The sequence below is a fragment of the Diadema antillarum genome, unplaced genomic scaffold, assembly GCF_040938485.1.
Source record: "Diadema antillarum isolate AM-2024a unplaced genomic scaffold, OU_Dant_1.0 seq00000532_RagTag, whole genome shotgun sequence".
NCBI lineage: Eukaryota > Metazoa > Echinodermata > Echinoidea > Diadematoida > Diadematidae > Diadema > Diadema antillarum.
This window is the reverse complement of record NW_027271483.1, coordinates 55,885-72,701: the sequence shown is the minus strand read 5'-3', so window position 1 is coordinate 72,701 and position 16,817 is coordinate 55,885. Positions and strand designations below refer to the sequence as shown.

Here is a 16,817-nt window from a genome sequence, read left to right as displayed (position 1 = left end):
CTTATACGTACAGTACTTACATGTGCGGGATTTCCGAGTGCGACGTGCGTAAATGTTTGGGACGAACATCCTCGGACGTCTTGACCCACAAAGGTACGTGAAAAACGCTGACAAATGCTGTTAGTTTTCGAGTTTTTGACCCATTTTATAAATCAAATGATGCACAGGATTATTTCGTGGCGTTAGTGGAGGCGTAGCTCACTCTCGGGTATTTACAATGTAGTGCAACATGCACTTGGCTTCGCCTCGTGCATGTTTCACAATTGTAAATACCCTCGAGTGCACTACGCCTACACTAACGCACTCTATCCTGTGCATCATTTGTAAAGCATTATCACATGGGAGAAAAATTGGCAAAACAGGATTTTCATTGATCTGCCACATGACATTTGGTGAACATGAACACAAGGCATAAAAAGGTTACTTTTATCTTGGAAAAAAATTGACCTGATTCTATTAGATATGAACTATTATACAAATATACCAGGCCTGAGAGGTTCTGGTTAAAAATTTGTGCATGAGGTGACTTCAATAGCACTGTTTTCTGAGGGGCAAAGCCCCAAAGAAAATAGAGCTACTGAAGTCACAGAATGTACACAGTTTAACTCATGGCTCGAACTACAGCCTGGTATATCTGCTTTATATCTCTCACAAATTATTTCAAGAGAAACAGCAAAGTAAGAAGGATTTACTTACTGTGTACAGTTCGTGGTTGACTGATCACCCAAGTTTATATCTTCTTTGCAAGAAAATTACATATAAAGTGTATGCATGGTCTGCAGTGCGAGATACTCATTCACTTATGTGTGAAAACTTAACCTGTCTTCTCGCGAAAACGTTGGTGGAAAAACTGTACTGTTCTCATGCCAATGCAATGAGCAAGATGCGATATTGTCTCATACGCCAAACTACTGTACAAAAGCAGATATTTTTCGTGCGAGTAATTTTTCGCACCCTGCCGAGTAAGATGAATTTCGCATATTTTTAATTCCATGGACATTATTAGTGGCACATATAACAAACTGCCAGCGGGACATTATTTCCATAGGTAAATAGTTGGACTGACGGGATAAGGATTTTCATACTGGAAATATGTTTCATCACTTTCAATGCTCTCAACCAATGAGAGGACAAGAAATAATTTGTGAGAGATATCATGGAAGATTTGTCTTTTCTGCAAACTATCACTGTAGTCTGCTGGGTTCAAAGGTCATCTGCTCCAAAATAAAGTCTGGCGACGTGAGTTCTGTGCCGAGGGTTGCGGGCACAGCGTGGGGTGACCGAAGTGACCGCTCACCTGCAAGTAGCCCCGCCTTGAGACACACGTCTGGAGAGTGACCGCTCAACATGCAGGCCACAATACCTGCAGCCAAGCTGTTATAAACACCAATAATGAAATATATGAAAATGTGACACAAAACTAATGATACCACTTAAAAGTCATCTCATGCTCTGACAAAAAATACACCTTATCTCAGAAAGGGATAGCTTCTGTTTTATGCTTTTATGCATGAATGAAATGGTCATACCACATCAGCATCCATAACAAACTGAGCACACAAAATGAGCATACAAATGTCATATCAATGACACTTGATTAATTTCACTACAATAAATTTTGATTATGTTTTGAATAAAGCAAATAAAGCAATTAATACACAGCAAAGACTCAAAAGTATAAAAAAAGATACTACCTCTGATATATTTTTGAGAGCCATGTTGGTTTAACCAGTATGTTATCACGTAGGAGAGAGCTTTTTAAGCAATAACACTTCTTTTTGTCCTGTCAGACTATTTAAAAATGATCTGATACTTCAAATTGAACTGATTTTCAATAGATTGAAGTAACTTTATTTGTTCATATTTACAATATGCATGCAACAATTCAAACACATGAGATAGAGCATACTTAGGACACAGAATGGCACGAATGATGTGGTAAAGACATGCATTGAATTTGGGAGTAGACACAGAGGCACCATTTTGACACAAGGACATTTCAAATCTTATTTGCAAGTATTATGTAATCACTGCATAAAGCCTCCCTCTACTGTTCGAAAAAGAAAAGATTTGTTTAGAACTCACCAGTCCCCTGCTCCAGACACTGAGACAACACTGCCCTCACTGGTAGGGGACGTCGCAGCGGGATAGTGTACGGCCGAAAACATTCCATCAATTTCAATGTCCTGCAGCAAACACAATGCGCACACACAAATACATTGCTACTTGTGAATACATATTATTTAAAAACTCTAACATACCAACGCGCAAAAACATGATTTGTAAGAAGCAGCTTTTCCATGTCATTATTGAACCTTTATTTACAATGCAAACCAACACAGTTATAACGAAATTCTTGTTGCAACACAGTAAAAATTCAGGTCCAAATATTACTATCTTTATACCTTTATATACTTTACAATTCAGGTGTAATGAAATTTCAATATAATGAAAGAAAACCACAGATCCCGGGGTCTTTGTTATAATGGGAGTGCAGTGTACCTGTTCATTGTAACTCTTGTTTGTATGTCTGTTTCATTAAACTAACGGAAAAACAGCCGTGGCTGACGTTAGTACAGTGATTAAATAAAATTAATGAATAAATGAATGAATGAACCAGATGCATGGTAATCATTTTATGAGTGTATGAACATCTTTGGCAAAGCATAAATTCATCGATTTAATTGAAAGAAATCTTTCTTAAGTCATGATAGTCTTGGTGGTGTTGTGGTCCAGTGGATTACCACACTATGCTATCAAAAAAAGGTTCAAAATTCAAGCCCAGTCACAGCACTTATGTCCTAGTGCAAGACACGTTATTCTGAATGCTCCTCTCAACAAAGATTTGTTAATGGATGCTTGGTACCTAGTAATCTTCATTTGATTTCATTCAAAACATAATTGTTGCTAAAACCCATAAGCATTCACTTGAAAGTGTATGAAAACAGGCAATTGAAAATTCAAGTACCATCATCAATCATTTGAAAATAAATTTACACATGTCATAATACAAAATTATTTCCAAAGAATGAAATCAGTAATCAGAATATAGTACTGTCCTTCCTGTCAAATTCCCCACCACCGTCCACCCCATCCTATGCCCAGATGCACATATTAAAGGGATTGTATAGTTACTGTAACGTAATTTATTGTATAATATGTATTTGATGTAAATTGGTTTTGAAATGGCTGAGATAGCCAAAACAGAGCTATCCTAATAAAAGGTGGGACCCACCTTATAATCGCTTAGTTCTACTTTGTTTATAGATGTCTCAGCTATTCCAAAACTGATTTTCATCAAATAAACTTTGAATTTCTCTTAGAATGGTAGGCTCTGTACTATTTCATAAGAGGTTTCTTGATATCTCACAAAAAGTTAAAAGCCCAATCCTCATCTCCACCAGCACTATACTATCCCTTTAATAAAGGGTGTGTACAGTTCTGGTCGAGGCGAGGATTTAGCTTTTAATGTTTTGCGAGATATTCAGAAACCACTCTATGAGATGTCAAGGAGCATGCAATTCTAAGGGGTATCAAAAGTTTATTGGATGAAAATCAGTTTTGAAATGGCTGAGATATCCAAAAACAAGGTGAAACAAAGAGATCCTAATAAAGTTGTGGCCTGTCGCCTTTTATCATTATCACTTTTTTGGATATCTCAGCCATTTAAAAACCAATTTTCATCAAATAAATGTTGAATCCTTCTTAAAATTACATGCTCATTCATATTTCATAAGAGGTTTCTCATTATCTCACTTAGGAATGTTCAAAACATGAATCCCTCACCTCATCCAGTACTGTACAGTCCCTTTAAACTACCCATACCCACAAAAACACCTACCTCTACACACACACACACCAAAAAAACAAACAAACAAAAAAACAAGCAAGCAAAACAAACAAACAAACAAACAAACAAATTGCACGCACACACACACACACGTGGATACATAATGCAAAGAGAGAGGACAGCCCCAAGGGACTTACATCCAGTCCTTGGGCATCAGACACCAACTGGTCCCCCAGCTCTCCAAATCCTGCATGCACACACACACACACACACACACACACAAGGGAGGAGCATGCTTTTCACACACACACACACACACACACACCAAAATAGAAGAGCTATGCTCTAAATAACTTACATCCAGTCCTTGGGCATTGACCACAAACTGGTCCTCTGGCTCAGCATTCCTGCAGACCAGGATGCCCTCTTCTCCCAGGGTGATGATGAGACAGTAGACATGGCGGAGGAGGACGCGGCTCAGCTGCAGACACTCCCGGAGTTTGTCGGTAAAGGAAGGGTCATCTGGGGGGACAAGAGACAAAGTAATATTGAATGTACTGTATATGTCATATATTTAGCGAGTCTAATTTCTCAAAATCAGGACTCCCAACAATTTCGCAAGTGCAGTTGAACCTCTCGTATCCGGACAAGTCGGGACCGGGGCTCATCCGGATAAGGGATTTGGCCGGATACGGGAGACTCAATGCTTTATACATGTACATATACATACACATGTACTGATGTAGCTCATTGTAGTACCACATGTAGTAATGTGTATACTGCAACCTTTTCATTGTTACACTCAGTAACAGACCCCAAAATAGAGGTTCGTGTTTGCAAGAATGAAATCATTTTCTTTTATAAATTCTTGGGATGATTTACCTAAATAATTATTAAGAAATGTATCAAGTATATATAATTCATGTGTGTTTGTGTAGGAGTTCTCAAGGAGTTGGGAACCCCCTTTCCTCCCGTAATTATTTTTAAAAAAATCACGGCGAGATTGCATCCGTATATTAGAGAGATCCGGATGAAGGGAGGCCGGATAAGAGAGGTTCAACTGTGGTTAAATTCGCATTTGTGGAGTACGGCACTGAACGGAGAAAAGTATGCATGCATGTTACATTCATGTCAGAATCAGAGTTAATATTTTTGGGTGTTTTTAACCCCTTGAGGACGAGTGTCACGTATACTTGGGCAGCGGTCTCTGAAAAATGTATGTTGTAGCAAAATCAGCCCATTTTCGACGGGTTAAATTTGCGAATAGCATCTGACTCGCGAAAATAAAAACCTTGCAAATTATTCAGCATATACAGTAATCTTAGCCTCAAACCATAAGGATTCATACAAAGTATTACGAAATTCGAGGAATAAAATTATGTCTGCATAAATGTCAAAATCTAATCATTACTACAGAATAAGTTTGATTTAGGCAATATTCAACCTGTGTGATGTCAATAAAAATTTTTCCTCATATTTGAGAATATACTTCTACTTAGGCAGAAATTCAGGTAAGGTACCAAGTACAGTGTATACATACCATGCAATATCAAATGTCTGCAAAGTCAACTGCAATTTCATTTGTGATAACTTGAGGCAGTGGCAAGGAGCAGAAATGAAAAGCACCCGATTAACAAATTAGATATTGACATATTTGGACAAAACTTGGCAAATATAAGGAATGCTCTCGAAATGGGCAACAACTTCCTGCAACAGGACTTTGTGTGAGGTTAGCTGAAATGACATGAATATATACGCAACAGCCAAGATGGAGCTAAGATGTGACAATTGCAGTAGACAACACAAATAACACAAAGTTTTGGTGCTACACAAAATGGAAGTACAACACAGACAGCCCCCCCCCCCCCCCCCACCAACTGATGACTGCTGACTAACCCTGGAAATTGATAGTCTCCTCCCCCTCGAGGGCAGCATACATCGACCGAAGCTCGTTGAAGTTTGGTGAGGCGTACGTCAGAGTCTTCCACGCATCTGACCGGCAGACCTTGGCTGACTTGACCACGCACGTAGGCTCAAACCACACTTCATGGAATAATGAATTTCATTAACACTGTCACGTCACAAAATTACCAACCCATAATAAAATTGACAGTATTTTGTTCTTCTTACATTACTGCTATACATAGGTTATTACAAAACTTTGGCTGGACAATCCATTGCATTAGCAGTAAAAGAACATGATGTATGATTTCATAGCAGCACAAATATTGAATTGTGTCAATGATTACTAATCATTTGAAAAGAGTTGTGTCATTTGAAATGATAAACTATATATTTGAAAATACATCAATGCAGAGAGCAAACATATGGGAAAGCCATAGTGAAATTATTATTTTCTCTTCATCCTTAAATATTGTAAGATGAATGACATGCCAATTATACTGATAGCTACAATGCATTCCCTGGTATTATATTAAATTGGCAAATTCATGTAATATCAGATCTTCGTTCAGTACGCTTCTGAAGCACCATTAGTTTCTGCATCTGAAGTACCAAACCATGGCCACATCAACTCATTGTTATATTGGTTCTGGCTGCTTACTTCCACTTAAGCCTCTCAGAAAAGAGCATATTGCTCCTCAGGCAAATATAAATAAGCACAAAATGAATATTCCCTCAAAAAGAAGAAAAAGAAACACATGCTCTCACTTACAAGGCACTCTGTGTTGGTGGCACAGTGCTGAAACAAACTGGATTGTCTCAGCCGGAATGTTGCCATCCATACACACAAACCGAGCACTGGATAATGTGGCTTCATGCTTAGCAATCTAAGAGAAGAGTGATCAGAAGAGAGGCACCAGTCTGTTAAGCATCTAGTATTATGGACTTACATGACGGTACCCTCACAACATGCTGGACAATATCACTTGCATGAAACACTATTGTTTCAAAGTTTAACTTGATTTCTGTTCTGTCTTCTCTCAAATATGAATTAATTCTTCATGTCAGAGTATTTTGTTCAGCTGCAGACAGCAAGATACCCTTGATAGACAAAGCTAGGGGATGTAAATCTTTTCTCTGATAAGATAACAAAATGACATCTCGGTCAGAAAGAGGAGATATATTTACTGACTACTGCAATTCTTCTTTCTTTTATTCCAAGTACTTTGAATTATCCCATACGTTCACTGTCTACTGACTTTCATTTTTCAGAAATGGATTTTCTTAAATTTAACTTTTTTACTTTTACTCTAATAATGACATTAAATTGTAAAACAAGCCCCACAAACTGAATGAAAGAACTTGGCTAAACCTTTTGTGCCATTGAATACCAGCAATTTTTGCTAGATTTTCAATTTGCTCACAACAGTATTATCATCATCAGATTATGAATTCAGGAGATGTGGAAGTTCTGGGTGACTACAATCTGACACACAATCATTGCATTATCAAATACAGAGCCTTTAGTGGTGGGTGGTTTCACAGTCCACCATGCATTCTGTTTTGGATGTGAGTATGGTCCTGAAAATGACCTAGCGGTACTCAATCTTGACATTTCAGTAAGCATGTTCTTACTGTCCCTAGAAGATATGCAAGATTTCAGATATTTTTATCGACAGTAAGAACATGGCGACTGAAATGTCAAGATTCAGTACATGTAGGTCCTTTACAGGACCACACCCACACCCACAAAAGAATACATGATGTACCGTGAAACCATCCACAATTAGAACTTCTACCACCATGGAAAACCTTCAGGAATACAAACATTTAGCCACTGACAGAAATCTGACTCACATATTCCGGGGTGATGGTACTGTTTATCTCCATGTCTCCCAGTCCGACCACCAGCTCTCCTTTCTTGTCCAGCATGGCACAGTACGCAGCGGTGCTCACTTCTTCATGACAAGACACAAGGCTAAAATCCTTCAAGAAATAAAATGTTCTCATAAGTTAAAATGCACATCTCGAGGGCACTATTCAAATTTTTGGTTCAGGAAGGCAAACTGACTGCACCTAATGTGATTAAACTGTCATAAATATCAAAAGCTTTATTCTTTTACATTTGTTTAACCGCTGGGTTGTTAACATTGGAGGGTAAAATTCAAACCAGACTTGGAAACGATTCACATTCACCCTCAACATGTGTGCCTGAATCATTACGCTAAAAATCTGTAAAATTTTGATTAATTTTTCTGTTTATACTGATCATGTCCTGCTGTTAAGATATAGATATATATTTCTGCCGACATGCAATAAAAAATACGCTTTTTCTATAAACTGGTAAAATATCTACACAAAACCTGAACAAAATTGAAGGAAAGAGAGAGCATATAAAGGGGGACAGGGAGGATGAAAGATGATAAGGGCCAACAGATGTACATAAGATAGTAGGAAACCACACCATACAATGTGCATTACAACACAGTGGAAGGATAGATTGACATCTAGTATAAAGCAACCAATTACAGCTCAGAAACTGTACCATGTGACTGCAATTGCTCCTAAGAGCCTCTCCAGCCAAGTCTGTCCCGACGGCCGAGAGGAAGGCGGGGTTGGCCCCCAGCCTCGTCAGGGCGTCGGCTAGATTCCGCCCCACTCCACCATAGCTGACCTCTATGGTGCCCTCGTTCGTCAATCCTCCAAACTGTGAGAGCCGATATAATTCAGAGCATTCTATGTGAGATCTTGTGTTTTATGTTCCCCCAGGACCACAAACGGTTTAACCCACTCTGTGCCAGGGACTTCTGACAGTGTGTACAATGCTATGGGGTTTTCTGTGCCAATCAGCACTCACAGCACTCACAGAGTTAATAATGGAACAAATCAATCAATCTCATGACATGAATTTCTCTATCAAATCATAGATTATCATGCCATTGCCATACAAAACAAAACAGAGAACAGCAACGTAGATAAATGAAACTTCCACACCTACCTACGATTACATGTACATGTATACATGTTGAATATTTCACAACAGCTGTTTCATTATTCCTGTGAAGTTCATTGACAATATTAACAACAATTAAAAGCAACCAATAAATTTTGACACCAATCTAATCTGTCATTCTTGTTTGAGATGCAGATCTATGTCAGTCCTTTCTGGACATACAGAAACAGTGTGCATATAAAGAAAAAAAAAAATCAGTTCTTTGACAGTTACTGATTTGAATCAACTAATCACTGCTTATTAAGATTTGTTTATATTGTTAACACACCAAAGGGCATGTATACAGAATTAAAAAGAAACTGCTCAACAACCTGCAATTCTTTTCCTCGAGGTGACATGTTGTAGTCCACGATGCTAGCACCAATGACTAATGGACGTCCAGCCGCGGCCGAGGAGAAATAGCGCCTGCCCCAATTGCTGCCAGGTAAGACATGTGTCGAGAAACTCCTTTTTCCTGTGGTGTTGCCAATTTGAGGAGCAGCCCCTTTTCCCCGTCGTATTGAAGAGAGCTCCCGGGCTATGAGACTCCCGACCTTGGCATTGTTTCTGATGAGTGCCATATCTGATGAAGAGCTTTCATATGTCATGGAAAATCCTGACTGTGATCATGACAACATTCATATTACACGAACATCTCTGATGATACCACATTTAAATACTAACTACTATTTTACCACATCTCCAGACAACAGAGGTATATAGAATATTCCAGCAACAATCTTGGCATAAATCACACATGATATCAAAGCTTCAGCCAGGTTTTCAACTCCCAAATTAGGCAATGTATTATGATTCTACCACTCCATTCATTCAGAATGTGCAGCATGACATTTTGGCCATATGGGATTATTGCACGCAGGAAATGCACAGGCCCTACTTTGACAAAAAAAAAAGCTGCTGATGGGCTATTCAAATTCTTTATTATTACTCCATCATAAATGATATAGATGATCACCATCAAGCGAATCTGCCATAAAAAAATGGAATACATACACACTAATGCAAATTGTGCACATTATGAATGGAATTAGTGTAATGATAAAGTTAGAAGGCTGATATCACAAAAGCAAGTTTCACATCTGTAACACGAATGCTGAAGATGGCGCCATTAGGCTAAAAATGGTGCTCTGCACATGCATTTCCATTCTTCAACAGGGGAGGCTGGATTGTCTCAGCGTTTGTGTCGCATATCTAAAGCTCGCTATTTTTTCTTCTTGGACAGTACAGTTGATGCTCACATTGACGGGAGAAGCAACCCTCCAGCACTACTCAGGTGAGATGGTGAGATATGAAAAGGATACTGGCCTTCAGGGACTTCCCCTCGGTGAGTTCATTGACCCTGCTCAGAATAAACGGCGTGATGTCTTTACCCACAATGCCTTGCTCACTGAAAGGAGCAAAGAGCGAGAAATAATGATGAATCATTTCAACACATAATTCAGCTTACAGTGGACTGTCGATGACATATTCATAGGAGTACAGTGAATATTCTTTAAGCAACTTTATCAAACCTTGTCTTGATTCTATAAAAGTTTAATGGACAGTGAAGACCCTCTGTATTGATACCCAAAACATCATTCATCATGTTATCATACCCCTCATGATTACCCTATCCACTAAAGCTGTGTGACACTTCCACTTTAACAAAATCACCCTGATGCAATTCTACCACCAGTATTTCCTCTTCTTCTTCTTTTTCTTCTTCTTAGGCAGTCCATTGAAGCAATGATGACCCAACCGTGATGTATTTTTTAGCTCAGCAGGCACACTTGTGGGCAATCAGGCCTGCAATTATCACGAAGGAATGATGTTTGTGTTGGTCTGTGACTTATTGCACTGTGGCTACTCTCACAGGCTTCCTGCCTCTTCTGTTCAACAGCTGTTCTCTACGATCTTCCTGTAGAGTTCCTCTCATTTCTGCCCCTTTCAACACTACGTCTATGAACACAAGTCTTTATGTCATACATCTTATGAAAGACAAATATTCTCTAGCCATGATGCAGAGACTGTAATCTTACTACCCAAGAAAAAAAAAGAAGATGTAAATACTGCAGTGCAAATAATCAGTTCCGTGATTGAACTGACAAAATTCTTTCCACACACTTACACCTGGACAATGAAAGTTGAAAATCAACATTACCTTGCTTCAGACACAGCATCCTGTATAGCGCCCTCTATCAGTTCCCCGTCTGCAGCATACTCCTCAGGTATGGGAACTGCGATGAGCATCCCACTCCCCAGACCCAGGGAGAGGTTGGCATCTATTGCAAAGAAACAACAAAAAAATCACCATCCCCATCAAGACTGAAGTGTTACCATTTACTACTTCAAAGTTAATTCTCTCAGGAACTCTGGCTCAAAACATCATTGCCATTGTGTAGAAACAAATCAACCACGGGAAGAAAAAGTTAGGGCAAGTGAAAATGGCGATGCAGAAAATACTTATCTCTCAAGAATTCTGTAACATATAATTGATGTTCTCTTTTTTCTAAAGTATTTGCTTTCAGACTTCTACATGCATTTCATTAAAGCTTGCTTCATCTCAGTCAGCACTAAGGAAGTATAAAAGATTACATGGCCACTCTTGAAAATATCTTATCTTATCATGTATATTCACAACCTGTGTTTTGAGAGTTATAAATCTCTACAAATCAGGCATTCAGGTTGAAATATTATAGATTTATACTTACCTGGGACAAACCTACTCACCAATCATTTCTGCTGCTTCCTTGGCTGTTCTGACATTAATGTGGGACTTAACTCCACTGCTCCTAGAAAAGAATGCTGGGAAGTCTGTTGAATCACCATATGTGGCCACTGTTACCCCTTGTGTCTCCTGCAAAGGTCAAAATACTTAAAAATTGCACTCCTGATAATATATATAACTCCAAATTTTATTGTCCAAGAATGGAAATTCTTTTTGCCCAATTGATCGTGGGCCCGGCAGCCACTGAGCAGCGCCAGATCGACGTTGCTCTAACCTTTTCGACTGTTGAACGAGTAACTTACAAGTTATGGCTGCCTACATCAAACCCAAATATTGCACCTCTGATAAATCCTCATTTGGAGAAAATGAATTGCACATAAAGAGTACATTTAGAACTATTTCAATGTAATGCATTACGTAAGTACAATACACCACCTTAAAACCCATCGCTGGTAGAGCTTTTCTGACATTATGCTTTGGGATGTTTCTTGCAAATTGTATTTGCATGCTTCTCATACACTATGACTACACAGGACAAGATATGGTGACTACAGCAATGTCTTTGAGCTTGATGATTAAAAAAAAACCACATTATTATAAGAAAATATATAACATCTCAAGAACTCCCTACCTTGTACACATAATCAAAGATATTGATAGGTTTCTCTGTGGTATTGTTGTAATATATGAAACTTGTCTATCGGTTTTTAATCAAACTTGGCAATAGAACTCAACAATACCAAATATTCCAGTGTTCTTGGAATGTCCAGAATAGATTTGACCCCTGCCGACACGACTGTGACAGGAGTTTGACCGAGTTCCAGCAGATCTGCACTGACATCCATACCTACATGGTACACCAAGAACTCAAGAAGTTGACAAACATTCCACAGGTAGAGACATCTCAATATAAGAATGGTACCAACAATGGCAGTATACCTGTAGAGAACCTACCAATTATCATTCAATGTCATATCTTGAGTGAATCTTTACAATTATTCTTCATCTGTGGACTAGCAAAAATGAGAAATAAAAAAAAGAGAGCGAGAGAAATAGATCATTTACTGAGTAAAGAAACCTACCAAATATCATTCAATATCATGCCTTGATTGAATCCTTGTATTCATTCTTCATCCTGTTTACCAGCAGAAATATGAAAAAAATGTATATAATATATCAAATCAAATCAACATTCAGAAACCAGGCAGCTGATCATTGTCAAATTTGATAAGGGTGTAAGCAGTTTGACACTGTCTGATGATTTCTGTGAGTCAGCATATTTGCAAATAACCAAAATACACTATTCTAGGCAGACAAACACAAAATACGGATGGAAAAGGCTTAATGCACAAGGAATCAATACCTCAACATTAGCTGAAAGCAAAATTCAATATACCACTTACTTGTTTCCCCTCCCCTGTGAACGCCTCCAATCCCCCCTGTCACAAAAATGGGAATGCCCGCCATATGAGCCGCTATCATGGTGGCTGACACAGTCGTTCCTCCAGTTCGTTTCTGTGTGCACACAGCAGCAGTTTAAAAATGGACAGTCAAACTTTATTGCAGTGATCACAAAAGGGAAACAAAAAGGGATCTTTTAATTTGCAGACAAGGGGATAAAACAGATCTATAGACTGGAAGCCCAATTTCATCGTGTATTCAGGGATGCCAAGTCAAAAAAATCTTAAGAGTGAGATTTTCATGACTCGGCATCTGGGTGAGCAAATGTGCGTGCAAGCAAGGGTGTGGGAGGGGTCCCCCCCCCCCCCCCCCCCCCCCCCCCCCCCGTGGCCTCCCACGGTAGGGAGCTTTTTCAATTTTTGGCTCTTAATGGTGCGATCAGGTGCACACTTAAGTGACTATTTTTTACTTATTTTGAAAGACAAAAGCAAAATATACCTCCAATTGTAACTATCACTTTAATCCTTTGAGCTATGCTCCTTATTATGAGCCCAAATTGCAGACTTTGCCCGATGCGTGGAAAAATGGGTGCCATGCGTGAGATCGTGAGACGACCCCTAAATGCTTGAGTCTCACTCAGAATGCGTGAGACTTGGTAGCTCTGGTGTATTATCAGCCCTGAATGTTCATAGTTCACATGCCTATTAAGTAACACATTGAAATTAGAAAGTCATTAAAAACAAGTCGCTATTTTCACATCTCAGGAATGTTGACTTCAACCCTCTTTAAAAAGCTCCTAATGTGGAGAGAAACGGCACACAAATTTCTGCCATTCTAAAAAGCTTAATACATCACAATAACTATTTGGAGCTTTTTAAACAAAAAAGACATCAGAGAAAAAGAAACGACAGCAACAAGTATGTAAATTACATGATCTGCGGTGTTTCATTTGTTTGATCGTGGAGGGAAGGGGGGGTTTTGTGTGTGTAGATTTAATTTGCCCATAAGATGACAGCTAGTAACAATGCTGTTACAATCTGACAAAGTATCTGGTGATGCAGCTCTGTCAACATGTACCACTGCAATGGCGGATCCAGAGGCCAGGGGTCATATCGGGCGCGTGCCCCCTCTTTATTTTTGGTTAAAACAAAAGAAATAAAAAGCCCCCCCCACTTTAATTTTGCAAAGGCGCCTCCCCTTTACGGAATTCCTGGATCTGCCCCTGCACTGAGTCCCACTTACTCACTCACCCTACTCATGACCCAAGCCAGATCTCTCCTGGATGTTTTGATGGCATCTTGAGTGGTGGCCAAACCCTCCAGTTGATCCTCGGCGAGTCCCACGTGCAGCCTTCCCCCTAGGATGGCCACTGTAGCAGGGGTCGCACCAGTCTGCTCAACTATCCTCTCCACTTCCTGTGCCGTCCTGTAGGAGTTGGCAAAAAAAAAAAAAGAGAGAGAGGAGAAAAATCACAAAGGCTCATTTTGCTGTGACAACTTGTCAATATGCACTGGATGCACTATTGGTAAAGGGCAAATAACCACATAAAACATCAAAAATATATCTAAAATATGTTCTAATCTGCACTGAAAAGACTGGACAGGAAATGTACAACTGTGAAATGTCATAACACTAGAACATATGCTTTTCTTTTCATGCAATGAAAGGTGTTCAGAAGATTTGTGGATATGAATGCAGCCATTAATTCAGTAGTATTTACACCCTGGTCATCGTACACACTGCTAGGGTTTGCATAAGAGAACAAGAAGCAGATTTGTTTAAAACACTCTTCACGGTTGCATTTATTCATTTACATCTGAATGATGGAAGGATAGATTGAATATTATTGCATGGAGGATAAAAGCTTTGTGGACATCTAGAAATGCAGTTATGAAATACACAGTATGCAAAGTATGTACTGACATATTACCAACATGCAGTTATTGGGTACAAGTATTGCTACTATGCCTTGTATGTTTTATTGTTCTATGCTGTTCTACATACCTCAGATTATCAGGGTATGGCATGCCATGTGTGACAATAGTGCTTTCCAGGGCTACAACAGCTTGACCATTGGCCAGGGCAGTGGATACCTTGGGGTGGACATGTAGGCATCCTGGGGCCAGATTGAACAAAATAGGAACATTGTGGTGTGAGACAGACAGCTCTGACCACTTAAAAGCAGTGGCCATCTCAGAGCATACAGATCTATGCTTGCTATGCTTGAAGAAGGTGTTTCACCTACTAATGATTACTATGTTCCTCTTGGCCCAGGTGTAGAAACAGTTGAATGTCAATGCTGCATCAGAGTAAATAATGGCAGGGCCTTCTGAGAGAACAATACTTCTAAAATAAACAAACAAACAAACATGCAAAAACAACAACCACCCAACCTACATGAGAGATAACTATACACAGCCCAGTCGCTGTACGTAGATACGTCGTAATTACAGCATCTGGTCGGGCTACGTTGTACATGAGAGAGTACTTTTACCATTGAATACCAGACCCTACGCTGGTTTAGGAGTATCATTATCATGTAATATATTTTAATATCATAATGATATCAAATGAATGCCCAATTGTAATGGTACAAAATTAAGGTCCATGAATAGAGTAAAATATCCCGTTTGCGGCAGTTTAAGCATTGTTAAGAGTTTTTCCAACTTGTAAACAAATCAGGCAAATTATTTTCAACCATTTCATATATCATAGACAAGATTATTCATTCAATTGTTTTCATGAAAGAAATTTACCATTGACCAACGCAGTTTTCATGATTTACCAGGGCAAAACCCGGCACAATTTTCGCCGATAAGGGCGATATGCGACGTAGTATTTCTGCTTGCGGCACGATGTACAATCCCTATGCAATACGCGCGTGCTCCGCGATCTTTAGCTGAACGCCTTCACATGTCTCGCGAACATTGCGTAAGCGCCAATTCCCATTGCGAAAGCACGTGAAAATAGCGTGCGCACATGCATTGGCCGCAAACAAGATCCCAATTCTGGCGGTGTTGTTGATGTCTTTCTCGTGTTTTTCTCATTTTTTTTCGATGGTAACATCCACTTTCCGAAAAATATGGCGGCCCACATCGGCTCGCGAAAATTCTATTTTACGTGAGGATATGTTTTCAAAATCTATGAACATCGAGAAAACGACAAAAAATCCAGTTTCTTGGACCATTGTTTCTTAACTGTTATGTTAAGAAGTACCGAAAATTTCATTTTGGATGCGATATGTTGTCATTTAGGTGAGAAAATGTCACTTTCGTCAGAGATCGTGCCCATTTTATCGGTTGGTTTTTGTTGATTGCTAGTGTGTTAGTATAATGTGTAGTGTGCATGTAACAGTGCAATGCTGTGTTTAGCTGTATATTACCGTGTATGTTGTACCTGCCGCGAACGGCTGCACGGCCGCTTACTGACGCAGTTACTCTAGCTGTGGAAAAATGTCAATTGTCAATTTCTTATCAATTGGCAAGGAGTGCTTCCATTGTGTTATCTAAATAGTTAATTCATTTAAACTTTATTAATTGCACTCAGGCCCGGCTAGGATAACCAGCAAAAAAGAGTCACATTCCTACCATTATTGGCCTGTTTGCTGTATGAACGTTCAGGGCTTCTGTGACAACGCACGCATCTCACTCGATGGACTGAAGGCCAAATATGATGTGACCACACCTTTGCTATGGTTGCCATGGTAATGAAATCCCAAGAGATGCAAGAAGTATGATGAAGAGTCCACTTCTTTTCAGATCATCAACATCTGCAGCAGGAATCTGTGATTGACATAAAATACACAATAGTAAAGTCGAACTTTTGTTTACTAACATGTCCTTTAGACGAATTAGTAAACGGTAATGGCAATGCGGATGAAACATTTGTTAAAATGTAAGTAAATTACTATACCCTCAACTTCAATAATATTATCCTAAGCCACTTTCTCTCCCACAAGTATAGCCTGACCAGACGCCGTCCCTGTGTACATGACAGCGACGTCG

The 16,817-nt window shown here is 39.3% G+C and overlaps 1 protein-coding gene across 1 annotated transcript; it reads right to left on the bottom strand.

Annotated features, from left to right (window-relative positions):
- Positions 1 to 959: 959 nt before the first annotated feature.
- Positions 960 to 15,005, bottom strand: LOC139734539 (uncharacterized). The gene is made up of 15 exons (XM_071645314.1): positions 14,818 to 15,005; positions 14,064 to 14,238; positions 12,816 to 12,927; positions 12,153 to 12,259; positions 11,415 to 11,541; positions 10,846 to 10,966; positions 10,007 to 10,092; positions 9,017 to 9,267; positions 8,238 to 8,399; positions 7,550 to 7,678; positions 6,465 to 6,579; positions 5,687 to 5,833; positions 4,149 to 4,312; positions 2,086 to 2,186; positions 960 to 1,374 (listed from the first exon to the last, which is right to left on the bottom strand). Exons 1-15 carry the CDS (start codon positions 15,003 to 15,005, stop codon positions 1,185 to 1,187), a joined length of 2,175 nt encoding a protein of 724 aa, XP_071501415.1. The 3' UTR covers positions 960 to 1,184.
- Between the last annotated feature and the right edge of the window lie 1,812 nt (positions 15,006 to 16,817).

Excerpts from the sequence above, each read along its gene's own strand:
- LOC139734539 (XM_071645314.1), bottom strand. The coding sequence starts at position 15,005 with ATGGCCACTGCTTTTAAGTGGTCAGAGCTGTCTGTCTCACACCACAAT. Across the intron at positions 11,542-12,152 it reads CAAGAACACTGGAATATTTG|GAGACACAAGGGGTAACAGT; the intron begins GTATTGTTGAGT and ends TGACCTTTGCAG. Across the intron at positions 8,400-9,016 it reads CTCGAGGAAAAGAATTGCAG|TTTGGAGGATTGACGAACGA; the intron begins GTTGTTGAGCAG and ends CGGCTCTCACAG.